Genomic DNA, 21,621 nt, shown 5'->3' with positions numbered 1-21,621 from the left:
TTTTTTCTTTTTTTCCTTTTTAAAATTAGTAGCTTTGTATTATAAGGATAGAAACTAATATATATATATATATATATATATATATATAAAAGAAGAATCAAATTCGTGACATCTCCTTATAGAAACTAATATATATATATATATATAAATAAAAGAAGAATCAAATTCGTGACATCTCCATTAAGAGGTATTGATCATTATTAGTTGAGCAGCTCTAAGTATACTTTGGATTCTCACAAGAAATATTTCATATTAAGCAGACCCTCAAGTGTATGGGACAATCATTTCACATTGAGTAATCCTATTTAGCATCTGATTCCCTTTAACATCTTTTGCATGTGATCCTTTTCGTCTTGGATTCTCTTTATTCTTTCTTTTAAAATGGAGAAGGATCTACGTCTTTCTTTTTTCAGTTGAAGATTTACATCAAAATAGAAGCAAGCATTGTTATAATGGAATATCTTATATGTTGGCATTCTTTTTTTAGAATTAAGGTTAATTTAGTACAATTTACGTAGAACTCAACTATGTAGATGTATAGATGTATTTTTTTTTGTCCTAAAGAGATTCAAACTTTTGATTTCATATTATTAGATGTTAGTCTATACGAATGATTTTTTGTGACCAAACGAGCAAAGATTTAAACCATTAGTGATCCACCGCCACAATATAATGTATCTTCCTTAGTAAGTCTTGTCACTTCACCACTTCACCACTACATCAGCAACACGAATGGATTCGCCTACCATCACAGAGTTGCTCGGTTGGTAATGACTGATACTTTTTAGTGAAAAAGTCATAAGTTCTACTCTTCTTGAAGATATATGTAATATGCCCTCCCCTTGTATTTAAAAGAACTCCCTTTTACCCTAAAACAGAGAATGGATTCTCTTTAAACGGTTGGATGTAAAAGTGTAATGGGGGCAATGGGTTACAAATGTTGAGATTGAATCATCTATAAAGATGAGTTATATTGTAGAGTTGCAGCTTCAATATCTAATTGTCATTAATATTAGTGGGAAGTCATGGGTTCACACTTCACCCATTGAACGGCACCTTATGTTAGTAATATTCTTTCCCAATAATATAAATTCGTTCGGCTGTTAAAAAAAGTAATAAATAAATAAAAGAAAGAAAGAAGGAAAGATGGGGAAAAAAAAATCAGGAAATTGAAAGAAAATTTAAAAAAAAATAAATGACTACAAAAGAGAAAGAGAACCTGAATTGATGGAGCGCTCTCAAAGCAGTCGAAGGGGTTCTTGCAATCCAAGCGAAAGGACGAAAAGAAAGTAGTCAAAGAACACGGAGAAAGGTTAGCTAATAACCATTTCAAATCCAGTTTATGGGTAAATGAGTACACAACTAATTTTCAATTCCTTCCTTGCGGAGATAATCGAATGCTAATGGTGGGTCGTCTTGATTTCCTTTCTCTCCTTCCTAATAGAATTTCAGATTTGGGTTTAAGTTTAGAACCCAATTCACATTTTCTTTGAGCTTCTACACCTCGCATTGGGTCTGAATTTCGTTTAACGTCGTTTATGATTCAGTTACCTGAGTTGGATATTTTGGGGTGAATTAGAAATATTTTTACAGTTGATTTGCTTAAAACCGTTTCCTCCTTTCTCGGGAATTTTCTTCTTGTTATGAATGGCAGGTGGAGTTTTCTATCGCAAATCTATTTGTAGTGATGACTTCGATTAATTTTGTTTGATTTTTATTTTTTATTTTTTACAAAATGTTGCATGAATTTTTTTTCTGTTTAGCTCTCCTTCCTGTTCTTGAGCTGGATTATTGCATTGAATTGAGATTTGAAACTGTGAGATTTGGATAATCTTCCTACTCTTCATTCTTATTCTCTCCTTCTGTTTCAAGATAATGGGTCTTTGAAACTTAGATTCAGTTTATATTCATTGATTTGCATAGACGCCTTCTCAATCATTTGTTTTCATTTAAATTGCTTTTGCAGAATTGATTGCAAGCTATTGATTGGGTATCATTTTGTGAGCGAGGAGAGTGCTCATTAAAGAAACCTAGAAGAGAGGAGGGATGGGATCCATGCAATTTGAGAACCATAGCTGGATCTGGGATGGAGTTAACTGCTACCCACATCTGTTTGGAGGACTAATGCTTACAGCTGCTCTTCTTGGGTTTTCAACAAGTTATTTTGGTGGAATTGGGGTCCCCTCTTTGCACTATCTCTTTCCTCATTTGGGTATCTTTCAGAAGAAGAAATATGAGAAAAAACCTGTGAGGGTCTATATGGATGGTTGCTTCGATCTCATGCACTATGGTCATGCCAATGCTTTGAGGCAAGCAAAGGCTCTGGGAGATATATTGGTGGTAGGAGTGGTGAGTGATGAGGAAATCATTGCCAACAAGGGTCCGCCTGTTTTATCCATGGAAGAGAGGTATTTGAAATTTTCACTCCCTCTCTCTCTAGTTGTTCTCTTCATTTATTGCAATTCAGTAGGCTCCTATTTATGGTTTTTCTGGTAAATATGAAATTTCACATAACGTCATTTTCTTAAGAGAAATGCCCCCGGGTGCGGATGCGAGTGGATGGGTTTGAGATGGATGAAAATTTTCTGGGAGATCAAAATGACTTCCTCTTTCACTGTTCTTCCTTTGAATACTAAATGCTATGTGTACATTAACAACATATGTTTCTTTTCTGTAAAAATAGTAGTCAAATGGATCAAACAAGAGTGGTGGAGTTCTCTTGCCAAGAAAATGAAATGTTTATTGACTAAAATTATTTGGTTCAAATAAAATGAAAAAAATGGAAAAGAACTAATTGAAGAAGAGAATCTGTATATTGGAAAAGGTTATTCAATTTATAGAATACTTAATGAAAATGAGAAATTAAAAAGAAGTCCTGTAAGAATTTGCTCATAGATCAAGGAGGTGTACATGAAAATTCATATCCAATAATGGGAAAACAAAAATGAAGACATAAGGCTTATCTGCTATGTGTTTCTGTTACGCTGGAAATCTTATAGATTTATGGGTGAAGTGAAATTATGAATTACTAGGCAAGATAGCTTCTTGAGTATCCTTCTTTCTAGTATTTGTTAACGGTTGTTTTTGTAGCATGCATCAGTGCCACCTGCATGACAACAGGTAGGAAGGAGAGATTTAATTCTCTCATTTAGAGGTTTTGGAGGATGGTTCTCTGTTGTATAACATGACTATTAAATAAATAAGTTTTCTGTATCTGCATTAGGGATTTGATAGATGTTATTCAGTTATCTGATTTGAGATTTCATCTTAGGCTGCTTCTTGTTAGTGGTCTGAAATGGGTAGATGAAGTCATTGCTAATGCTCCATATGAGATTACTGAGGAATTCATGGGCAAGCTTTTCAGTGAACATAAAATTGACTACATTGTACATGGTGATGATCCTTGCCTACTTCCAGATGGCACTGATGCTTACAGCTGGGCAAAGAAAGCAGGGCGTTACAAGCAGATCAAGCGCACCGAAGGTGTCTCAAGTACTGATATTGTAGGTACTATAATTCAACTATATGTCTTCAATTTTCCTTTTTTCTTTTGTTGTGTTCTCTCTTTATTGGGTAAATAAAATTTTCTTCTTATTTTATATCGTATGATTGCTTATGTTCTGTACTTATGGTCCAAAAGTTTCTATATTGTTATTGCATCTCACTTGGTAACTATTTTTTTCAGGGAGAATACTTTCATTGATGAGGGAAGCAAAAGTTGTGGACGGTTGTGGCAGCCCATCTGTGTCTGAACAGCCTAATGATACGAGTGTCAGTCCAGCCAAAGAAAGTCTGCCAAATGGAGCCCATATATCTCAGTTTCTTCCTACATCACAAAGGATTGTACAATTTTCAAATGGGAAGGTATATTCTGGTGTCAATACTCATGATGCCTGGGTATATTCAGACTAAAGCCATTTAAAAGATTAGATAGGTCTACTTATGTTCTGCATGTCTTAATGGCAATGACAGAGAGAGAATGGTGGGATGGCTTTTGCATTACTTGACAATGACCCTCTCTTAACTTATAGAAGTTCAAACTTTCCCTCCCAGGTCACAGATCTGAAAAATGAAAAGTCACTGCAACAAACTTACCAAAAAGAAGACTGTCGGGGCCTGCTCTCCTTTCCCGTTGACCTTGCCAGTTGCAGTGAATTGACCAGGGTTTCATAAAATCTTATCAGATACCAACTAGATAATAGAAAGATGATGTCAAAGTCAGTGCAGCAAAAGGACCATTCAAATGCCTCTATTCACTCTGCGATGTCAAAAGACATCAGGAAAACCATTTCAAACTTTCCACTTAAAACAAGCAACTCTTCATAAGACTCTAGGAACAATAGATATTGCAATCCTGTGGGTCAGATTTTGAAAGCCTCAGTCCCCTCTAGAACCTTTTAAAACTACTATATCCTTTTGGTATATGCAGAACCTGGATTCCTGTTGCTGTTCTTACTTATATCTGAAATGATGTATTTTTCTTTTTTATACATACACCCTGCGCTCCTTTCCCAAAATAGATTAAAATAAAAAATATAATATAATATACTATAATTAAATATTGGTTATTGGGTATTATTATTAGTTCTCTGATAACCCTCACAAAAGCTAAGAACCACGGACCCACATAGCATTGGTGCAGGTTTAACAGAGACATAGGGGAGAAGACATCTTTTTTCCTTGTATAATAGAAAATAGAAATAACTGCAGAACTGTTAAAATCAAATTCTTTTATCCTTAAGTAATATCTAGATAGTCTTATGTTTAAGGGTACAAGTAGTTTATATGACAGGCTGTCTGAACTGTTAATTAGGTACTTTGAATCCTCGTACACTACTGTGTTGGTTGTCTGTTTGTAAACGTTTTGGCATGACTTTGAAATAAAACTTTTGTTCCATTAGATTCTGATGTGCTTTGGTTCTTTGAACATGTGATATCTTGTATTTAACAATTTGTTTACTTGTTGTAACCCAATTCTAGGGACCTGCACCCAATGCTCGTGTGGTGTATATTGATGGTGCGTTTGATCTGTTTCATGCAGGACATGTGGAGGTAAAACTTTTATCCTTTATATTCTCTTTGTATTTTGAAATTAGATTTATCAAGGTTGCCTCATGATGGATCTGGTATTACTTTTGAGTCATGCCCAACCTCAGGACCAGCATATTTCCCAGCTTGACTAAGTCAAACTTGCTATCTAGAATCATTGTCTAGTTGGCTTTTGTTCTGTAAATATGCTCTGCATCACAAGTATGGAGTTTGAGCTTGTCAATAGGTCAAAATTCTGATTGTGCATTAAAGTAGCGAGGGGCAATCTAATCAGGACTTTGTGACAACCAAACTAAAAAAGCAAAACTCAAAACTCAAAAATGGCCTAAGAGGAAAATTCTGAACTTAGATTATGGTTGTCTCCACGTTGATAACCATATTTTAAGCTGCTGCTATTTTCAGTTCTTCGGGTTTCTATATCTTTAGAGGTATGACATCATCTGCTGGAACACTTGCAGATCTGATTAGCTGGTGACCTCCTTATCTGGGTCTTAAAGGAGCTATCTTTTGTCTTTGTATATCCTTTTCTAAGGAAGTTGGATCAAATCACAGTTGGAAAAGCAGCTTTCAAGCTCTCACTGTTTCAGTAAATCACTTGAGTTCTGGTACATTTTTGGTGGCCATGAAGCTAGACTCATTTAGTGGAGACCCTGGGTGCAATATTTTCTTTTGAGAACTTACTTGGTAAGTAATTAAGTCCTGCAGTATGCTAGGAACCTCAAATGCTGCTCCTTGGTGATGCTGGAGAGGATGGTCACTTGATTTAAAGATGATTCTGTGGACATTGTTGTATCTTTTAAGTGGAAACTGAGTGAGGCTTATCTTTCCATGTTGCAGTTCTAGGCCACGTACTCACGTAGTGGGGGGAAGGGGAACAACCCAAAAGGCCAGCCTAGTCAATGTTCAAAATCTCCTCTCAGGGAGTTATCTTGTCTATATTCCTAAGATCTCAGTGGGGCGTGCACCATGGGAAAACGGCTATTATTGGCTCCAAGACTTTAAGAGAAACTTCTTTTAGGTTTAAAGAAGTGTGTTAGCCCTTCAACTTTTTTGTATAGATATAAAATAGAGGGCACCCTATTTTGTTCTTTGGATTTGCACCCTTGTTTTATGATCAAATAAAACAAGTATATTGTACAATAATGGATGAAAGACACTTAATATTGAATGATTATTTAATATATTGTTAGAGATTAAAAGTAAAAACTACAAAGTACAGTGAATAATGCATATTCAATGGACAACATAGTATGGTGAACAGAAAACATGTCACAGACACCATAGTTTTTAGCCCCAACATTACAATACTCTCAGTCCATGCTGGAACTGATGTGCATTGTCTGCTCAGGCAGGTTGAGGTATCCAAGATTTTTGAGATCTGGTTGAAACAGTTTAATGAAACCATGCAGAATTGAGGTTTTGTTAGAGACATCTCTTGAGCAGGCTGAGATTCTCAAGGTTTCCAAGATCTTAGTGCAGACTTCTATTTGTTGTTTTTAGTATTTTCCTATTCTAGTCGAATAAAAGAAGGGAATCTTTCATTTTGGTACATGAGTTAGTCTGTGCTAGTGACACAGACCTGCCTCTTTTTTTTTGCCAGAAAAAAGATTTTGGAAAATAAAAAACCTTGTGTCTTCAGTTTTCAAAATGATTTATTCCCCCTTCCTTTATTTATTTATTTTTTTTTTTTTTTTGAGGGGGGGGGGGTTGTTGGTTTGGGGATTGAAAAACTCACTCTGAGTGGAACAGCTATTCCTGTTAATTTTTATTAGAGGCTTGAATGAATAAGAGAGAGAGAGAGAGAGAGTGAACACCTACAACTCTCCATCGTCTTCTGCCTCTGAAGACACTTTTTAGAAGAAGTTTACCCAACACCATTTTACTGGTAAAAACCTCCTTTTAGCATGGAAGCAGAAAATAATATTTTAGGTGAAAAGCACGTGTTTCAAACAGAAGCATTACCAAACGGCCCCCTGGCATTTTATAGAACCATGAGCCCAGTGGACCCACATTTAGTCTCACAAATGTCATAGCCAGCTCACTTAGAAACATTGATTAAGTTATAGCTAGCCCCTTAGGTGGGCAAATGTTGGTCATAACTTACACCAATAAAGTGCCCATGTCTTGCCATCCACCAGAAGCCCTTGGAACTTCTACTTTATGAGGAACGTATGTGCCACAAGTGGAGTTGTTACAATCTTCCGTACCTACGATTTTGTTTTAGTTTCTATTTTTTGTAATAGGTTCTATTGATAAAAGTAGTAGCAACTAAAAGAGTCTTTATTATTTTATTTTCTTATCTTTGCCATAGCAAGGTGTCTTCTTTCTTGAAGTTATTTTTTGGGTGAATGGAATAAAAAGGGCGACAATCTAGAATTTTTAGATGATTGCAGGTGACTGAAAGTCTTTAAACACAATCATGAAAGTGGAGAGGCTTTGTAGTTTGAATGGATACAATTTATTTATTTTTTAAATTGGTGGTGCACAATGGGTGGGTGATTTGTACATGTTTTGGAGGTGATTGAATGTTGCTTCAATTAATTTAAAATAACAACTACAGAAAAAAACATCATTGAGAGTTCAGTGCCTTCAGAATGCTTATTTGTCTTATTTAATAGTAAGGGGTTGAACTGTATTTTTAGGAAAGATATACTTTATGTGCTTTAAGTTGGAACTGACCAAAACTATTAAAGGCCTGCTATGCACTAGCATATTTTCTTTCTTACCCTCTTCCAAAGAATAACTGGGCAACATTCCTAATCCTACTTTAACTATGTAGTTTGACTCACCTATTGTTATTCCCTAATCCTTTGCCTGGCTGACTTCTTTTTATTTTTATTTTTGTGGCTTAGATCCTCAAAAGTGCTAGGCAGCTTGGAGACTTTCTGCTTGTGGGTATCTATAGTGACCAAACAGTAAGGTACACCTTTTCATTCTTTATTGTCACTTGGTAGTTTGTAGTTCATGGATCTTGCTGGGAGGTTTACATCCCAGAGGTGGTAGTTAGTTTGGTTTTAGTTGTCTGTGGACCCATGAAGACTAGTTTTAATACTTTTTAAGGAAATAACGAAGCTTGGTTTTCTTTGCAGTAAGCACAGAGGAACTCAATTTCCAATTATGCACCTCCATGAGCGTAGTCTTAGTGTGCTTGCTTGCCGGTATGTTGATGAGGTCATCATGGGTGCTCCTTGGGAAGTCACAAAGGATATGGTGCGTAAGTATATGATTTTCTGTTATGGATAGTGCATAAATATTGAGATTATTTTCTGCTAGTTCATTTCCTTATCAATTAAACATGATTTGTTGTTTGCGCATAAATTGTCATGTCCCCAACCCCATGCCTCCGAAAAAAGGGCGACGATTTCCTAGTCTACTAGACAAGAAAATTAATTACGAAACATATAGATCTGAGTGTTGTTTTATGCTTACTGGTTTTGTAATTTATTTTTGTGTATTGTAAATCTAGGAAATTGTCCCAGAAACACTTCACAACCACCCCCGCCCCCCCCCCCAAAAAAAAAAAAAAAAAAAAAAAGGGGGATAAAAAGAAGAAGAAAATATGCAAAGAGAGCCATAAACTCTTTTCCTGCTTGTAACTTCTGTCTTATAGATTTATTTTGCATGGAAATGATACTATAATATATAGTATCTAAGCTGACAAAATGGACTTTGGGCAGAAGAAATCTCAATTCAACTCAGCTGAACTTGGCTACATGGACCTCTCTCCAATCAGCACTATCCAAAGCAATGCATGTTTTTTCTCACCATTTGAGTCATTTTAAGTCGATCCATGGTTCTTTTAGCTTCAATCTAAATCAAATCAACCCTTTCAGCATTCAAAGGCCTCCGATGCACTTCAGTGCCACTTCAGGAAACTTTTAATTTGTTAATTCCTTTATTTTCCCTCTCTCTGATTTTTGTTCTCCTCCATTTCAACATCCTCTTGTCAGCCATGGTGAGTTTATAAGTTGATTCTGTTCTGCCCAACATTCAGTGCATACATGGTTCTGATCAACCATACGTCACTGCTGATGATACAACTTTCCTTGAGCTTTCTTTGGAATACTTCGATAACATGACACTCTGCTCCTGCAGTCATGGTTCAAGATCTCAATCTTGAGGCCATCACCAACTAACAAAGGTGATCGGCTTGAGATCTCACCTAGTTGGTGGAAGTTTGTGCCCCAACTTGAGGCTCCAATTTGTGGGGCATTAGGGGTCATTTGGGGTTAACACTTGCAGTCAAGCCTATTTAAGCCCTTCTAAACACACTGGAGACCTCAAATTTATGAAAAAAAAATACTCTAAATGCGATTTCGTGAGTTCCACTTTAGACCCTAAGTTGGATAACTGCCATTGCTGAACTGAAACCTTTAAATGGCTTATTGTACGCATTATATACTTAAAATAATGATTTTTTTCGAAATTCAAACTAGTCTAACACATTACACATGTTCACAATTCAAATGATAATCTAGTCATCCAAGTTATGACTTGAGAGTCGTGACCAAGTTATTTTTCCGTTTTAGAGCTTAGCGATATGAAATGGGCGGCAATACGAAATTTAGCAAAAATCGGCGATAAATTGCCGAAATTATTGCAATATGTCGCCGATAACTTAAAAATATCGGGAAAATTTGCGAAAATATCGCTCTCTTTGATTTTCTTGGTTTCTCATCTTCTTTTTCTCGACTTTTTAATCTCAGCTGTCCTTTGAGTTGCAGAGTAACAGAGGTAGCAAGCAGTGGAAATACCTTGTAGAAAACTTTCCTTTTGTATCAATCCTTCTCTTCTTCTTCCCAAACCTTTGAACCCTGAAGTCTCTTGCTGCAACGTTGGCAACCTAGAATGCTGTGGACTTTGGAACCCCAAATCCTTTCTGGCAGTGGTCATGGTTTGCGTTTGCAGTGGCTAATCAGCCAAGTCTCCACTTTTCCATGGCAAACCACTGTCTGCTGCTGTGACCAGTCTTCTCCTTGTTTGGTTTGAGTCTCTTCGCCGTAGATGATGACGATGAAGTCTCCTTCTGCTGCTGCTAGCCTCCTACTCCATTCATCCCACTTGTCGGCAAAACCCCATTCTGTAGTCGGCTAAATATCGCTGACATATTGGGGTTTCGCCTGTTTAGCCAAGGGGCAAAACCCGAACACCAGGCGATATTTCGTACCTTGGTCGTGACTCATGATCCTATGTGCTAAGCACATCATCTACTTAAATGGAGAAAGCATGATATCTCACAAATACTCCTAACATGCCTCCAATAGATTCACTTCTTCCAAGTCTTTTTGTAACACCATCATTGGGTTCTCCTCCTTTATTTGTAATTTAACCTAATCATCATCAATCAAGCCTTGTCCCCAACTAAATGGGGTCTGCTACATGGATTCTTGCCTTTCAATTAGCTTTGTTTGAGGCCCCGCTACAAGGCTTAAGCTATACATATCGGTTCACACCACTTCTCTTAAGGTTATCTTAGGTCTACCCCTAGCTCTTCTAATTTCTTCAATCTTTGATTATATCACTTCCCCGTACAGGGGCATTTACAAGCCTCCATTGAACGTGGCCATGGCACTTCAAATGACTTTCTTGTAGTTTATCACTTATTGGAGCTACTCCCAAGCCAACTTTAGTACAATCATCCTTATTTTATCCTTCATAGTTTTGCCACTCGTCCATCTTAGCATCCTCATTTCTGCTACACTGAGTTTCCATTTGATTATTTTTAACAGCTTAACACTCTACACCATACAACATAACTAGTTGAACAATGATTTTATTAAATTTTCCCTTGAGCTTTAAAGGAATATGCCAATCACACAAGAACCCGGATGCCCCTCTCCACTTCATCCACCCTATTTTAGTTCGTTGGGAAACATCATCCTCTATATCACCTTTTTAGTTATGATGATCGAACCAAAGTACCTAAAACAATCACTATGATTGAACCTAAGTGCCTAAAATTTTCAATTTGTGACATTTCCCTCTCAATTTTCATTTTTCAATCCTATTATTATTGAAGTTACACACCATATACTTGTATTTGTTCTACTTATTCTACTTAACAACCCAACATAAAAGGCTTTTATTCCGAGGTTGATATTCCAACTTCGCACTTATCCATTCAAACTGTATAATCTGCCAAAACACAACAAAATATCTGATATTGGATGTCTTTAATCAGCTTGTCAATAAATATGGGTTGATTGCTCATCCTTGATGTAATAAAATTGTATCTGGTACATATCTCTAAGGGAAAATTTCAGGGACCCCCCAAGATATATAGTAAAAACATAAGACATGCTAGAACTATGCTAAATTGGCAATTGCCTACTTGTCTGTTAGTACTGTTAATTTGTTAGCAGAAATGACGAATATACCTTTAGTAGTATTTAAGTGATGATGTCATCTTCCAACTATTAAAAACCCCATCGTATCCTTTTACCCATAAAAGACAAAAATTGAAAAAGAAAAAAGTACCCTTAATCATCATCAATTGAAACCACAATCAACCCATTTTTCCCATTTTCTTTGCATGCTCCATAGCATCTACCCGATTTTTGCCGTCTTTGGCAAGTTAGGCACGAAGCTTTCTAAGATCTCAAAGGAGAGTTAAAAGTCTTGAACAGTGAAACAGAACTTCGAGGAGGTTTTGAAATATGAAAGTACAAAAGAAGCCAGAAGTGCTAGCAAAGGAAGAACTCTCCAATGCAGAGAATCCATCCCTACTCTCTCTCTCTCTCCCCCTCTCTCTCTGTAGGTTCTTCTTGACCTTATCATCTTGTGCTGCAACGATCTCCACGAGTACAAGGTCTACAAGGCCAAACACACTGGTGAGTCTGCAGAGAGAGCCGCTGCTGACACTTCTACCCAAACCTAAAAGAAGAAGCGATGAAGGCGAGCATTCAGAGAAGAAGAGAAAAAGCATGAAGATGAAGAACAAGAGAAAGCCGAAGCAGCAGCTGCAATTGCTTATGTGGAACGATTTCAAAATCACTCAACTGAGCTGGAGCAGAGAAGAGAAAATGCGAAATTCCTTGGACTTCCATAAATGATGCCCTATTGAGTATAATCCTAAACAGTGTGAAATTCTGTCCAAAAAGTATCTTCCCTATGATTAGAAGATATGAGAAACGAAAAGACATTTCAAGAACACCTTGATTTTGGTTGGAGCAGAAACTCATCGATGAAACAGGAAGGGAAATCAGAGAGGAGTTAAGGCTTCTTACACCCACTGAACTGTTAAGAGACTAGTAACCCCAGTGCTCTTGGAGCGGAGAACATTTTAGCGTTGGTGTAAACACGAACCTTAGACATCACGTGACGGCAATCACTGTTGAAGATGGAGGTATTGGTCCTAACAGCAGTGCTTTGATAACTGTAAGTACTTTTGGTTGCCATCTTGCTTAGGGCGTTATTTTTGTACTTGTTAATTGTTATCGCAGTGAGTGTGGAAGAAGTGAAGAGTCACAGGTTAGGAGGCTGAGCTCCCGGGGTTCCTCAGTTGGGTAAGCAGAGTTCTTGAAGCCTAGGCACTCTCTGCACAATTGCGTAATCAGTCAAATCTTTGTTGCAGACGGTTGTGGTGGTGGTGGAAGTGGTTTAATTACACCAGACTTTAGCATGAATACATCTGGGAGTTGTTGGCTTTATTCCGGCAATCAAGCAAGGGCAAACAGTGAGACAGTGTGGTGGCGGTAGCAGGTGTAAGTGCTTGTGCTTGTGGGGAGGGATAAGAATGAATGACGATTCAAGGGCAATAGGTTAATGTCACAATGCTTAAGGGTACTTTTGGAAATAAAAAAAATAAAAAAGGATGACTCAAAGGAAAATGCTGACAGTGTGTGCTATTGTGCAATTTTAAGTGACATTGTGGTGTGTTTATGCCAATTTAACATGTTTTGGGGGTTGTCTCTGCCTTTCACCATATATCTTGGGTTATCTCTAAGATTTTCCCTATCTTTAACTATATCCACATATTTACTTGAAATATTTTCATTTTCTAAATCTCTGCTAGTCTCCTAAACAAATAAATATATTCGGCAGTTGATCTTTGAGCAACAGACCAAATGGCTAATCTGGAATATTAGTTTCTTTTATCATTTCTCTGCCTTGTTAGTCATAACTTCATATTATGGCTCTAACTTTTTTTTAGGAATAATTTGTGTTTTAATTAAATACCCATATGATTAGGCTGGGTGTCGACAGTTAATGTACTTATTTCTGGACTAATATTTGTACTTTTATTCAAGTAAAACATTCAAGCTTCTGGTGATGTGAAACCCAATTTTAGGGTTAGGGTTTTTTGATGAATCTTCCAGCACTCAAATGAATAGCATGGCTATTTGGATGTGACAAATTAGGTTAAGACAGAAATATGAGAAGGTTAGGTTTTTAACAAAACCTAAGATGAGATGGTTTATTTGGTAGTGTAGTATCAGTATTGGTAACAAAATAATGGGTGATGGATAATATTGCTAAATAAAGATGGGAATGGGTTTAACAAAAGGATATGGGATGAAAAGGGATTAAGTTTGAGGCTTGACAAAGTCTTTATGGTTGGATCTTTGAAAAGAAAACAAGATCTTTTCCATCTCTCCTTGCTCTTCCTCTTCCTTCCTTTTCTTTTCTTTCCTTTTCTTTTCTTTCTTTCTTTTTCTTCTTTTTGTCCTCTCTTTACTTTCTTCTTCCTTTCTTTTCTGTTTTCTGGTTCTGCCGCAAGGAAGAAGAGACTAAGAGGGGGGGGGGGGGGTTGGGGGTGGCATGGGGTCCTAGGGAAACTGCTGGCTATGTGCGGCAGCTAAGTAGGGTCTGTTAGGGTTGCACAGAACAGGGGAGGGGAGAGGAAGGGCTTGCAGGGGTTGGAGGAGGGGCAGGTAGGGGCTGCGATTGAAGGGGAATGGGTGGGGGAAGTCTGCGATGGTAGGGGAGAGAGGGAAGGGGCTAGGGTGTCTGTACTTACCGGGAAACTTTGGAATACTTGCTGGAATTCCTGAAGAAGAGTGCTGGAGAGTTTGCTGATCTTTGAAGAAGAAACTTGACTTAAAATCTTCTGTAGCCCCCTCAAATAGGGATCACGGTCCTCAACTCAATATTCTTGAATCAAATTATCAGACTTCAAGAATTCTAATGGATTCTCCTTGAAAATAGATACCTCCTACTCTAAAGGAACTCTTCTTGTTATTAAAGACGATTAAGAGTCCTATCTTAAAGTAGAGCCCCAAGACTCAAAGAACTCCTCAACTTAAATTGGACTTCCTAACTGACTAAAACTCTTCAGAGAAATGAAAATAAAATTCTGGAAAAATAAACCAGCAACTAACTTAGTGCTAGATTGACCAAAATACCCCTCCTAGGTGCACCCTTGGGAGTGGCCGTGGGGCCCACTTTAGGGTTCCGGCCAGGGGGAGTTTTGGTGCACATCATCTGGAGCCTTTGTTCATGTTACGCTTGCAATCTTTACAAGATCCTGAAATTGACTTGAGTTGGAACGTGAAGCCTGAGTCGAATTTATACATTATGCTTGATTGATAATAAATGGCTTGTTTTGCTATGTGATTGTTTCTTTCAAGGAAGAAGCACACATCTCATTGACACCCTCTCCCCTCTCTTTCTTGTTCCTTAAAAAAATCACTGATTAATTTCCTTGGTTTCATGCTCACTTGGGGCCTTCCGATGTTTATTCCTTGACCTTCAACAGGAATTCTGAATCATGTCTATGAAAACCTAACACTGAGATCCATTTGTTGGCTTGAGCAGATAACCACTTTCAACATCTCCTTGGTTGTGCATGGAACTGTTGCTGAGAAGAATTGTTTGGTAAGTTATAAAGTATTCATTGATTGGATGCGACCAAAATATATATTCGTGTCCTATTTTTTGTATATTTAAATTAACTGGAATGTTATTCTGCAAATAGGGTGACCCTGATCCATATGCAGCTCCAAAAGCTATGGGAATTTTCAGGATACTTGAAAGCCCTAAAGATATTACAACTACTTCAGTGGCAAAAAGGATAATTGCTAATCATGAAGTTTACCAGGTATTTACCATGATCAAGTTCCTTGCTTTCTGCAGTTTTTAGCTAGTTTATGCAACCCTTGACATGTGGACATGTAGAAGGGTTAAGACTTAGGCTTGTGAACTGTAGGGAAAATGACTTGGTCTAATCATAATGTGTTCACTGATGGATCATATCTCGTATTGTAACATTTCTGAACAGTGAGTGAGAATGCTTTGTGGAGCTTCAATCATGCATTTTATTTTGATACCCTCAATTTAAGGGTTTCTCATTTTTAGTGGTGTTGAGATTGGTTATATTATCCCAGTGCTTGAAAAGTTTTGCTCCTTTTTCTCCCTCTTACCAGTCTTACATATTTATTATCCATATCCATGTATGCCTTCTATTTCTTTGAAACTCCAATGTACTCCTAAATTAGTAGTAGTTTCTTCCACTGCTCTGAAGGAAGTTTCAACATGCAACCTCTCTCCTGTTCATGCAGAAACGCAATGCGAAGAAAACTGAAAGTGAGAAAAGATACTACGCAGAGAAAAAGTATGTGGCTGGAGACTAAAAGATTATTTTGAGGTTTCAGATGACAATTGAACCAACTGAAAGGAGATCCAAAGCACACTGCCGCAATCAATCCCCTTCCTTTTTCCCCAGGGAAGAACTGCAGCTGGAAAATTTTATGGGCCTTATATTTTTTTAAATTTCAGGATAGAAAAAAGAAGAATATGTAATCTTTCATCTTTGCTTAACCTTTTAACACCTGAACGTCTCTTTGATGTACCATTTGTTGTACCCTTGACTAGTAATATTGTTGAGAGCATAGAGCATTGTAGGATGTTGCACCTAAATACCAGGTGTATAAGTGTGGGAATTCCCAAAAATTTCCTTTTCAGTTTCACAAGGATGTGTGATAGTTACAGAAGAGAGGGAATTCATTTTTCTGGGTTTGACTCATTTTTCTCCTTCCATTCTCTTTCATGAGTGTTGTTCATATTGTTGAACAGGTAAACAATTGCAAAGCACAATAAATGGCACCAAGGACGAAATTCTGCTCCACCAATAACAAAAAAAAATCAACTTAATAAGCTGGATTGGAATACCTAACTCCCTTGAGCTGGAGTTTACATATTACTAATGCTTAGGTATGAACACTAGAAGCAAATAAAGACAATGGATTTTCAACCTCTTGATCACCTTCTTTTCAAAAAAAAGAGTGCTTCTATATTAAGGAAGAAGGGGTGGGTGGTGGGGGGAGACTATTAGTATTACATATGCCACCAGACAAGAGTGAAGCCTGACTTCTTCACTAAGGGCTAAGTTTAAAAGCTATATAAACATTTAATTCAGAATTCCCATGCATTTTCATAAATGATTTGTGTCTTCTACTTAGAGCTGCATCAGGGATGTGATGTGCCAAATTTTTTCAAATCCAAATCTCAGCCCTAAATGTTTATAGTTAAACCTATTTCCGTCTTGACCCTATTTCAAGGCCTAAGATTCTTATCTTTGATTGTAAAACTTGACAGTCAAATCCAGGGAACGAGCTCGGAGCCGCGAAACCAAGACGGGAAACTCGCGAGATTCCGAAAAATGTAAAATTCATGTATGACTTCGTTGGAAAAATATAAAATTCATTTATGACTTCTGCAGTTCTGCCATTCATTTTGTTTGAATATACAAAAGGAATATTTGAGATAAAGTAGTAAAGTGCATTAATTGCTCTGGACCATGCATACATATAAAAATCGGGTAATTTTCATCTAGACCCCCTGAGGTTTGGTCCAGATCACTTTTAGTCCAGTTTAAGTTTTTTTTTGCATATGGCTCCCCTGTAGTTTCAATAAATGATTAAATAAGGACACACTTAATAGTTTAATAAATTTTATGACAAAAATACCCTTGTGTCCTTTGGACTTCTTTTTATTATTTTAGTTTTAATATAAAATAGATACTATCAAAATAAATAAATAATAAATAAATAACTTTACAAAGAACAATTGCTCTGCAACTTCAACGGAAGAAGGAAGACAAATGGTCTACTTTAAATTCATCATGTGGCTCTTCAGTACAGATTTTGATCTTGCATACTTAGAATGGTCTGAATTTTCTTTCACTTGTTAAAGAAGAACTTGTCCTCTGCATTCACAATTTTTGTCGAACAGAAATCTTGAGACAGCATGTTATTAAATTATTATGCTCAATGTCAAGGCTCAAATCTGAAAATGTCTCTTCCTTGGCTGTTACATCTCATATATTTTTCTCATGGAGTTTGTCAGAAAATAAGAAAAAGAGAGTATCTGTGACAAAAATCGACCAAATTTCTGAAGGAAGACGAGTCACTTGGTCCTCTTGTTTAATCTACGGACACAATTCTCTCACCCATTTAAGCATTTTAACTCGGCGAAGCACAGGGATTAGAGTCGTATATCTCTCTCTCTCTCTCCTCTGTTTCCTTTAACCCCATCTACAATAACGGGATTCTACACTTTTAATCGCGGGACCTTGCATGGACTGCTATAGTTGAAAACCGTTTCGTTTGTGTCTGGATAAGAGTTCATACTTGGAAAGGGTAATCTGGGTTTTGTGTTTTTGTTTAAAATAGCAACACAATGAAGTGGGAAAAGTTGGAGGTGAGCCAGAGACTGACAGAAGAAACTCATCCGCAACATAGTAGATCTGTAGGTCATACGATCGAGTTCGTTGGGCCTGGAAGAAACTCATCCGCAACGAGTAGATCTCTTGGCTGTTACATCTCATGTTTTTTTCTCATGGAGTTTGTCTGAAAATACAGACCATTTTAAGTTTGCAAGATCAAACATTGTATTGAAGAACCAAATGATGGATTTAAGGCAGACCATTTGTCTTCCTCCTTCGGTTGTGAAGTTGCAGAGCAAGTGTTCTTTATTTTCAAACTCCACTGTTTTCGCAAGAAAATTAGTTTGGTAAAGCTTTTTATTTATTTATTTTGATAGTATTTATTTTAGTAAATTAAAACTTAAATAATAAAAAGAAGTCCAAAGGACACAAGGGTATTTTTGTCACAAAATTTATTAAACTGTTATGTGTGTCCTTATTTAATCATTTATTGGAACCACAGGGGAGCCATATGCAAAAGAAAACTTAAACTGGACTAAAAGTGATTTGGACCAAACCTCAGGGGGTCCAGATGAAAATTACCCTATAAAAATCAGATGGTTTTTGAGAAAAAAGAAGAGAAAGAGCACGCATCCTCAATTGATTACCACACAACCACGGTGTGGTGAATAACCCAACGTAATGCTTTAATTTTTATTCTTATTTTAAAGCTAGTCATGAGGAGGTCAGTCATTCTTTCATTCTTCTTATTTCCCGACAACGACGCAATCACAACGCGAGCCGTCACTCCTTGTTCTCGCTTTTGAGCTCTCCATCCATAAGATGCAAACGATTTATGAATACTCCTTGGGCTCCTGAGGCTCTTCTTCCCTTCACGCGGCCAGGGTGCCGCTCAAACAAAAGGGCTATCCCAGGTGAAGTGGGAGGAAACAAACCCAGTAAGGTAGAATAGAATACCTAGAAAGCAGAGTTTTTCCCATAAATAAGAACGGTTTCTGCGGATTTGGTTTGGCCTTGATTTGGGATTGTGTTTAATTTTGATCTCATAACGAAATTCGGTGATAAATCGTTAAAAATCGTCATTTCAGTGATATCTTGCCGAGATATCGGCAAAAAACAGAAAATCTCGTTTCGGCCCCTTTTTTATTTCGCCATTTCCAAATTTCTTTCCTTGGTCAAATCCATCCCTGTCCTTTCTTGATTGTCCTTAATCGGACCAAGACGGGACGAGCTGGCCGTATTCCTAATAAGTTATGTATCCCTATCCCTTGCCTCAGCCTAGCAACTCTCACATAAAATTTTTTTCCAATGAAAAAAGTATTTTAATTAAATTGAAAAATGAGATGTCCAATTGAATAATGAAACTCCTTAAAAATCCAGATTGTTATTAATTTTAAAGCAAAATTCAAAAGAAGAATATAAACTTCCAAACTACTATCATTAAATCTATTATAATAATATTGTAACTAGATGTACAACAGAAGTAATTCTAACCAATCCTGTAACTCTATAAGTGAGCTATCCTAACAGAGCTTCCATTTGTCTCTCTACGCACCTAAAACAACCTATACTCCAATGGAAGCCTTTGCCTCTATCTCTTTCATAACCTAATATTTTTTTAAATCTAAATTAGGATCAAAATTAGTGACAAATTCAAGATCAGGATCAGGATCGGGCCAAAATTGCCAGGCATGACAAACATTAATCTCAAACCCCTTGACCTTAGCTTTAATTCAAAGCCAGAACTTTTGGCCTTAACCCATCCTTAGTGTCAAAATTATAAGTCAAAGCTTTGATTAGAATCGGGGTAGAACTAGGCAAGTTAGGGCCACCAAGGCCAAAGTTACACCCTTACTTCTACATGTTACCATTTTGAAACGCTTCACCAAACCTTTTTTCTTTTTTCAATAAGCGACCTGTAAAATGATAAATTTCATACCGTCTACAATTCTCAATACTACAATTCCCTACAATTAATCATTAGGATGGCGACCTAGGTCTAAATGTTATAACAAAGGTGCAGGGCTTCGAAATTTGCAAATTAAGAAAGATGAAATTGCAAAACCTTAGTTATACAATTGTTTTTTTTTTTTTTTGGTAAATTTGTTATATAATTGTAATGGGAGGAATTTGAAATCCACTATTTGCTACAGTAATTACCGTAGCATTTACCCTATCTATTATCTATTATTTTGGGTGTGTGGAACGGTAGTGTATATTTTGGTTTTTGCCAAGATAATTTGTTACCGTGGCATATACTTTAATTAATATTACCAAATAATCAAATATATATAGACTTTGTTGACACGGTAATAAATTACCGTGGCAAATAGTCTATCTGGTATACACAAATCGTTGTTACCGTGGCAAATAATTGAATTGTTAAAAACAAGTTGAAGAAATTTGACACGTTTCACTTATTACGAAAATTTTTATTACCATGGCATATAGTTGAATTGTTAAAAACAAATTGAAGAAATTTGACATATTTCTCTTATTACAGAAACTCTGAGCATAGTATATATAGAGTTGTTTAACCAAAAAAACGTATATATGGAGTTAGTTGCCAAATAATTTCTTATCGTGGCAAATAGTCACTAAATACTACGGTCTATTTAAATTGGTTTCCGTAGCTAAAAATTCCGTCGCAATTGACACTTTTTCTTGTAGCGCGTGTAGCAATAAGGCATCCAACAATCACAATTAAAATCTATATTAAAAAAAATCAATCAAAATGTCCATTCAATTGACGATTGTTTTACATTGATAACAAGACAAATAATTCACAAATTGGTGTTGAAATGGAATTCGAAGTTGAAAAAAAAGGAAGAAACAATGTAGATTAAAGCCGAAACGAAACAGTTTGATCTATCTCCGAGCAGTAATTCATTTCTTATTAGAAGGAGTAGACGTTTTCTTGTTTCTATTCTCTTCTTGTTTGGGAAGATCTTTAAAATCGAGGAGTTGTATTTTACGCCTGGCATTTGCATATAGCTTATATCCTTCTCTAAGTCTTTTCTTGCCATTCTCCTCCATTGTAGCTCTTCTGAGCTTCTCACTTTCAGTCACAACTGAAACTCTTGTTTTGCCAGAATTCTTTATATCAGATGAACCCATGAAATTAGGACTCAATTTTTTAGCTAGCTGAGATCCTTCTCTAAGCCTCTTCTTGCTCTTCTCCTTCTCCGTAGTAGTGGCTCTGAGCTTCTCTTTTTCAGTCACTACTGAAACTTTTATTTTACCAGAATTCTTCTTCGTATCAATTGAACCCATGAAATTACTGTCACTACACGATGTTACACTTTTTCTTTCGCTTGAATCACTGCCGGTTTTGTTACTGATCTTCTCCTCCTCCTCCTCCTCCTTCTCATTCGTCGACTCATCAGAAGAGCACTGGTGTTTGATGACATGTAGTTTCTCCGCAAACTCCATCCTTCTGCTCAAGAACTCCTCTGGATAGTCCGTAGCAGCGACTGTTAATGCTTGCTTAATGATGTCAAAGATGTTGGTCTGTGATGCTTGAAAGAATTTCCTCCAGTGATCGACCGATTCACATTTTGAATCCATTGGAAACCCAGAAAAGATCAATTAGAATCGCAAGAAGTTCTCACAATCTCAGCCAAGAACGCAGATCCAGAAATCAAGAAAATAAAAATTTGTTGAGATGAAAGAACTACGCTCTCGAATTGGATACTTATAGAGCTCAGGCGCTCTTCGCGCGTATTACTCAAAGTCCGAATCGGAATGGGAAACGTAAAAGCAAAACTAAAGACGTTTTTAATTTTGGAAAGGGTTGAAGTTCGAATGTGATTTGAACTTATGAAAATTCCCTTTTAGTTTTGATTTTATTTATTAGATTCGGTTTGAGCGGATCGTAACTACTTTGAGTATTAGGGGAATCTTACTTATCATTGTATCTCAACCCTCAAAAAGAAATATTTCTTTGGCCATTGATAAATGTGTAATTT

General features: G+C 36.8%; 1 protein-coding gene across 2 annotated transcripts; it reads left to right on the top strand.

Annotated features, from left to right (window-relative positions):
* The first annotated feature begins 1,196 nt into the window (after positions 1-1,196).
* On the top strand, positions 1,197-16,219 carry LOC149015698 (ethanolamine-phosphate cytidylyltransferase-like). Of its 2 annotated transcripts, none has more exons than XM_089155106.1 (10): positions 1,197-1,312; positions 1,967-2,408; positions 3,272-3,507; positions 3,686-3,864; positions 4,981-5,052; positions 7,902-7,969; positions 8,139-8,259; positions 14,806-14,865; positions 14,966-15,088; positions 15,549-16,219. In XM_089155106.1, exons 2-10 carry the CDS (start codon positions 2,047-2,049, stop codon positions 15,618-15,620), a joined length of 1,293 nt encoding a protein of 430 aa, XP_089011232.1. In that variant the 5' UTR covers positions 1,197-1,312; positions 1,967-2,046; the 3' UTR covers positions 15,621-16,219. The 2 variants fall into 2 exon arrangements, with proteins under 2 accessions (XP_089011232.1, XP_089011233.1); XM_089155107.1 differs by lacking the exon at positions 1,197-1,312 and adding an exon at positions 1,319-1,406.
* The last annotated feature ends 5,402 nt before the right edge of the window (positions 16,220-21,621 follow it).

Source organism: Hakea prostrata, chromosome 5, assembly GCF_041222555.1.
Source record: "Hakea prostrata isolate BN-2017 chromosome 5, UWA_Hpros_2, whole genome shotgun sequence".
Lineage (NCBI taxonomy): Eukaryota > Viridiplantae > Streptophyta > Magnoliopsida > Proteales > Proteaceae > Hakea > Hakea prostrata.
The sequence above is the reverse complement of the archived record's forward strand: the minus strand, read 5'-3'. Positions and strand labels throughout refer to the sequence as shown.

What these genes read in the sequence shown, in the direction of transcription:
- LOC149015698 (XM_089155106.1), top strand. Translation starts at nt 2,047, where the DNA reads ATGGGATCCATGCAATTTGAGAACCATAGCTGGATCTGGGATGGAGTT. An exon ending in TTCATGCAGGACATGTGGAG is followed by an intron (nt 5,053 to 7,901) that starts GTAAAACTTTTA and finishes TTTGTGGCTTAG; the next exon opens with ATCCTCAAAAGTGCTAGGCA. An exon ending in CTAATCATGAAGTTTACCAG is followed by an intron (nt 15,089 to 15,548) that starts GTATTTACCATG and finishes CTGTTCATGCAG; the next exon opens with AAACGCAATGCGAAGAAAAC.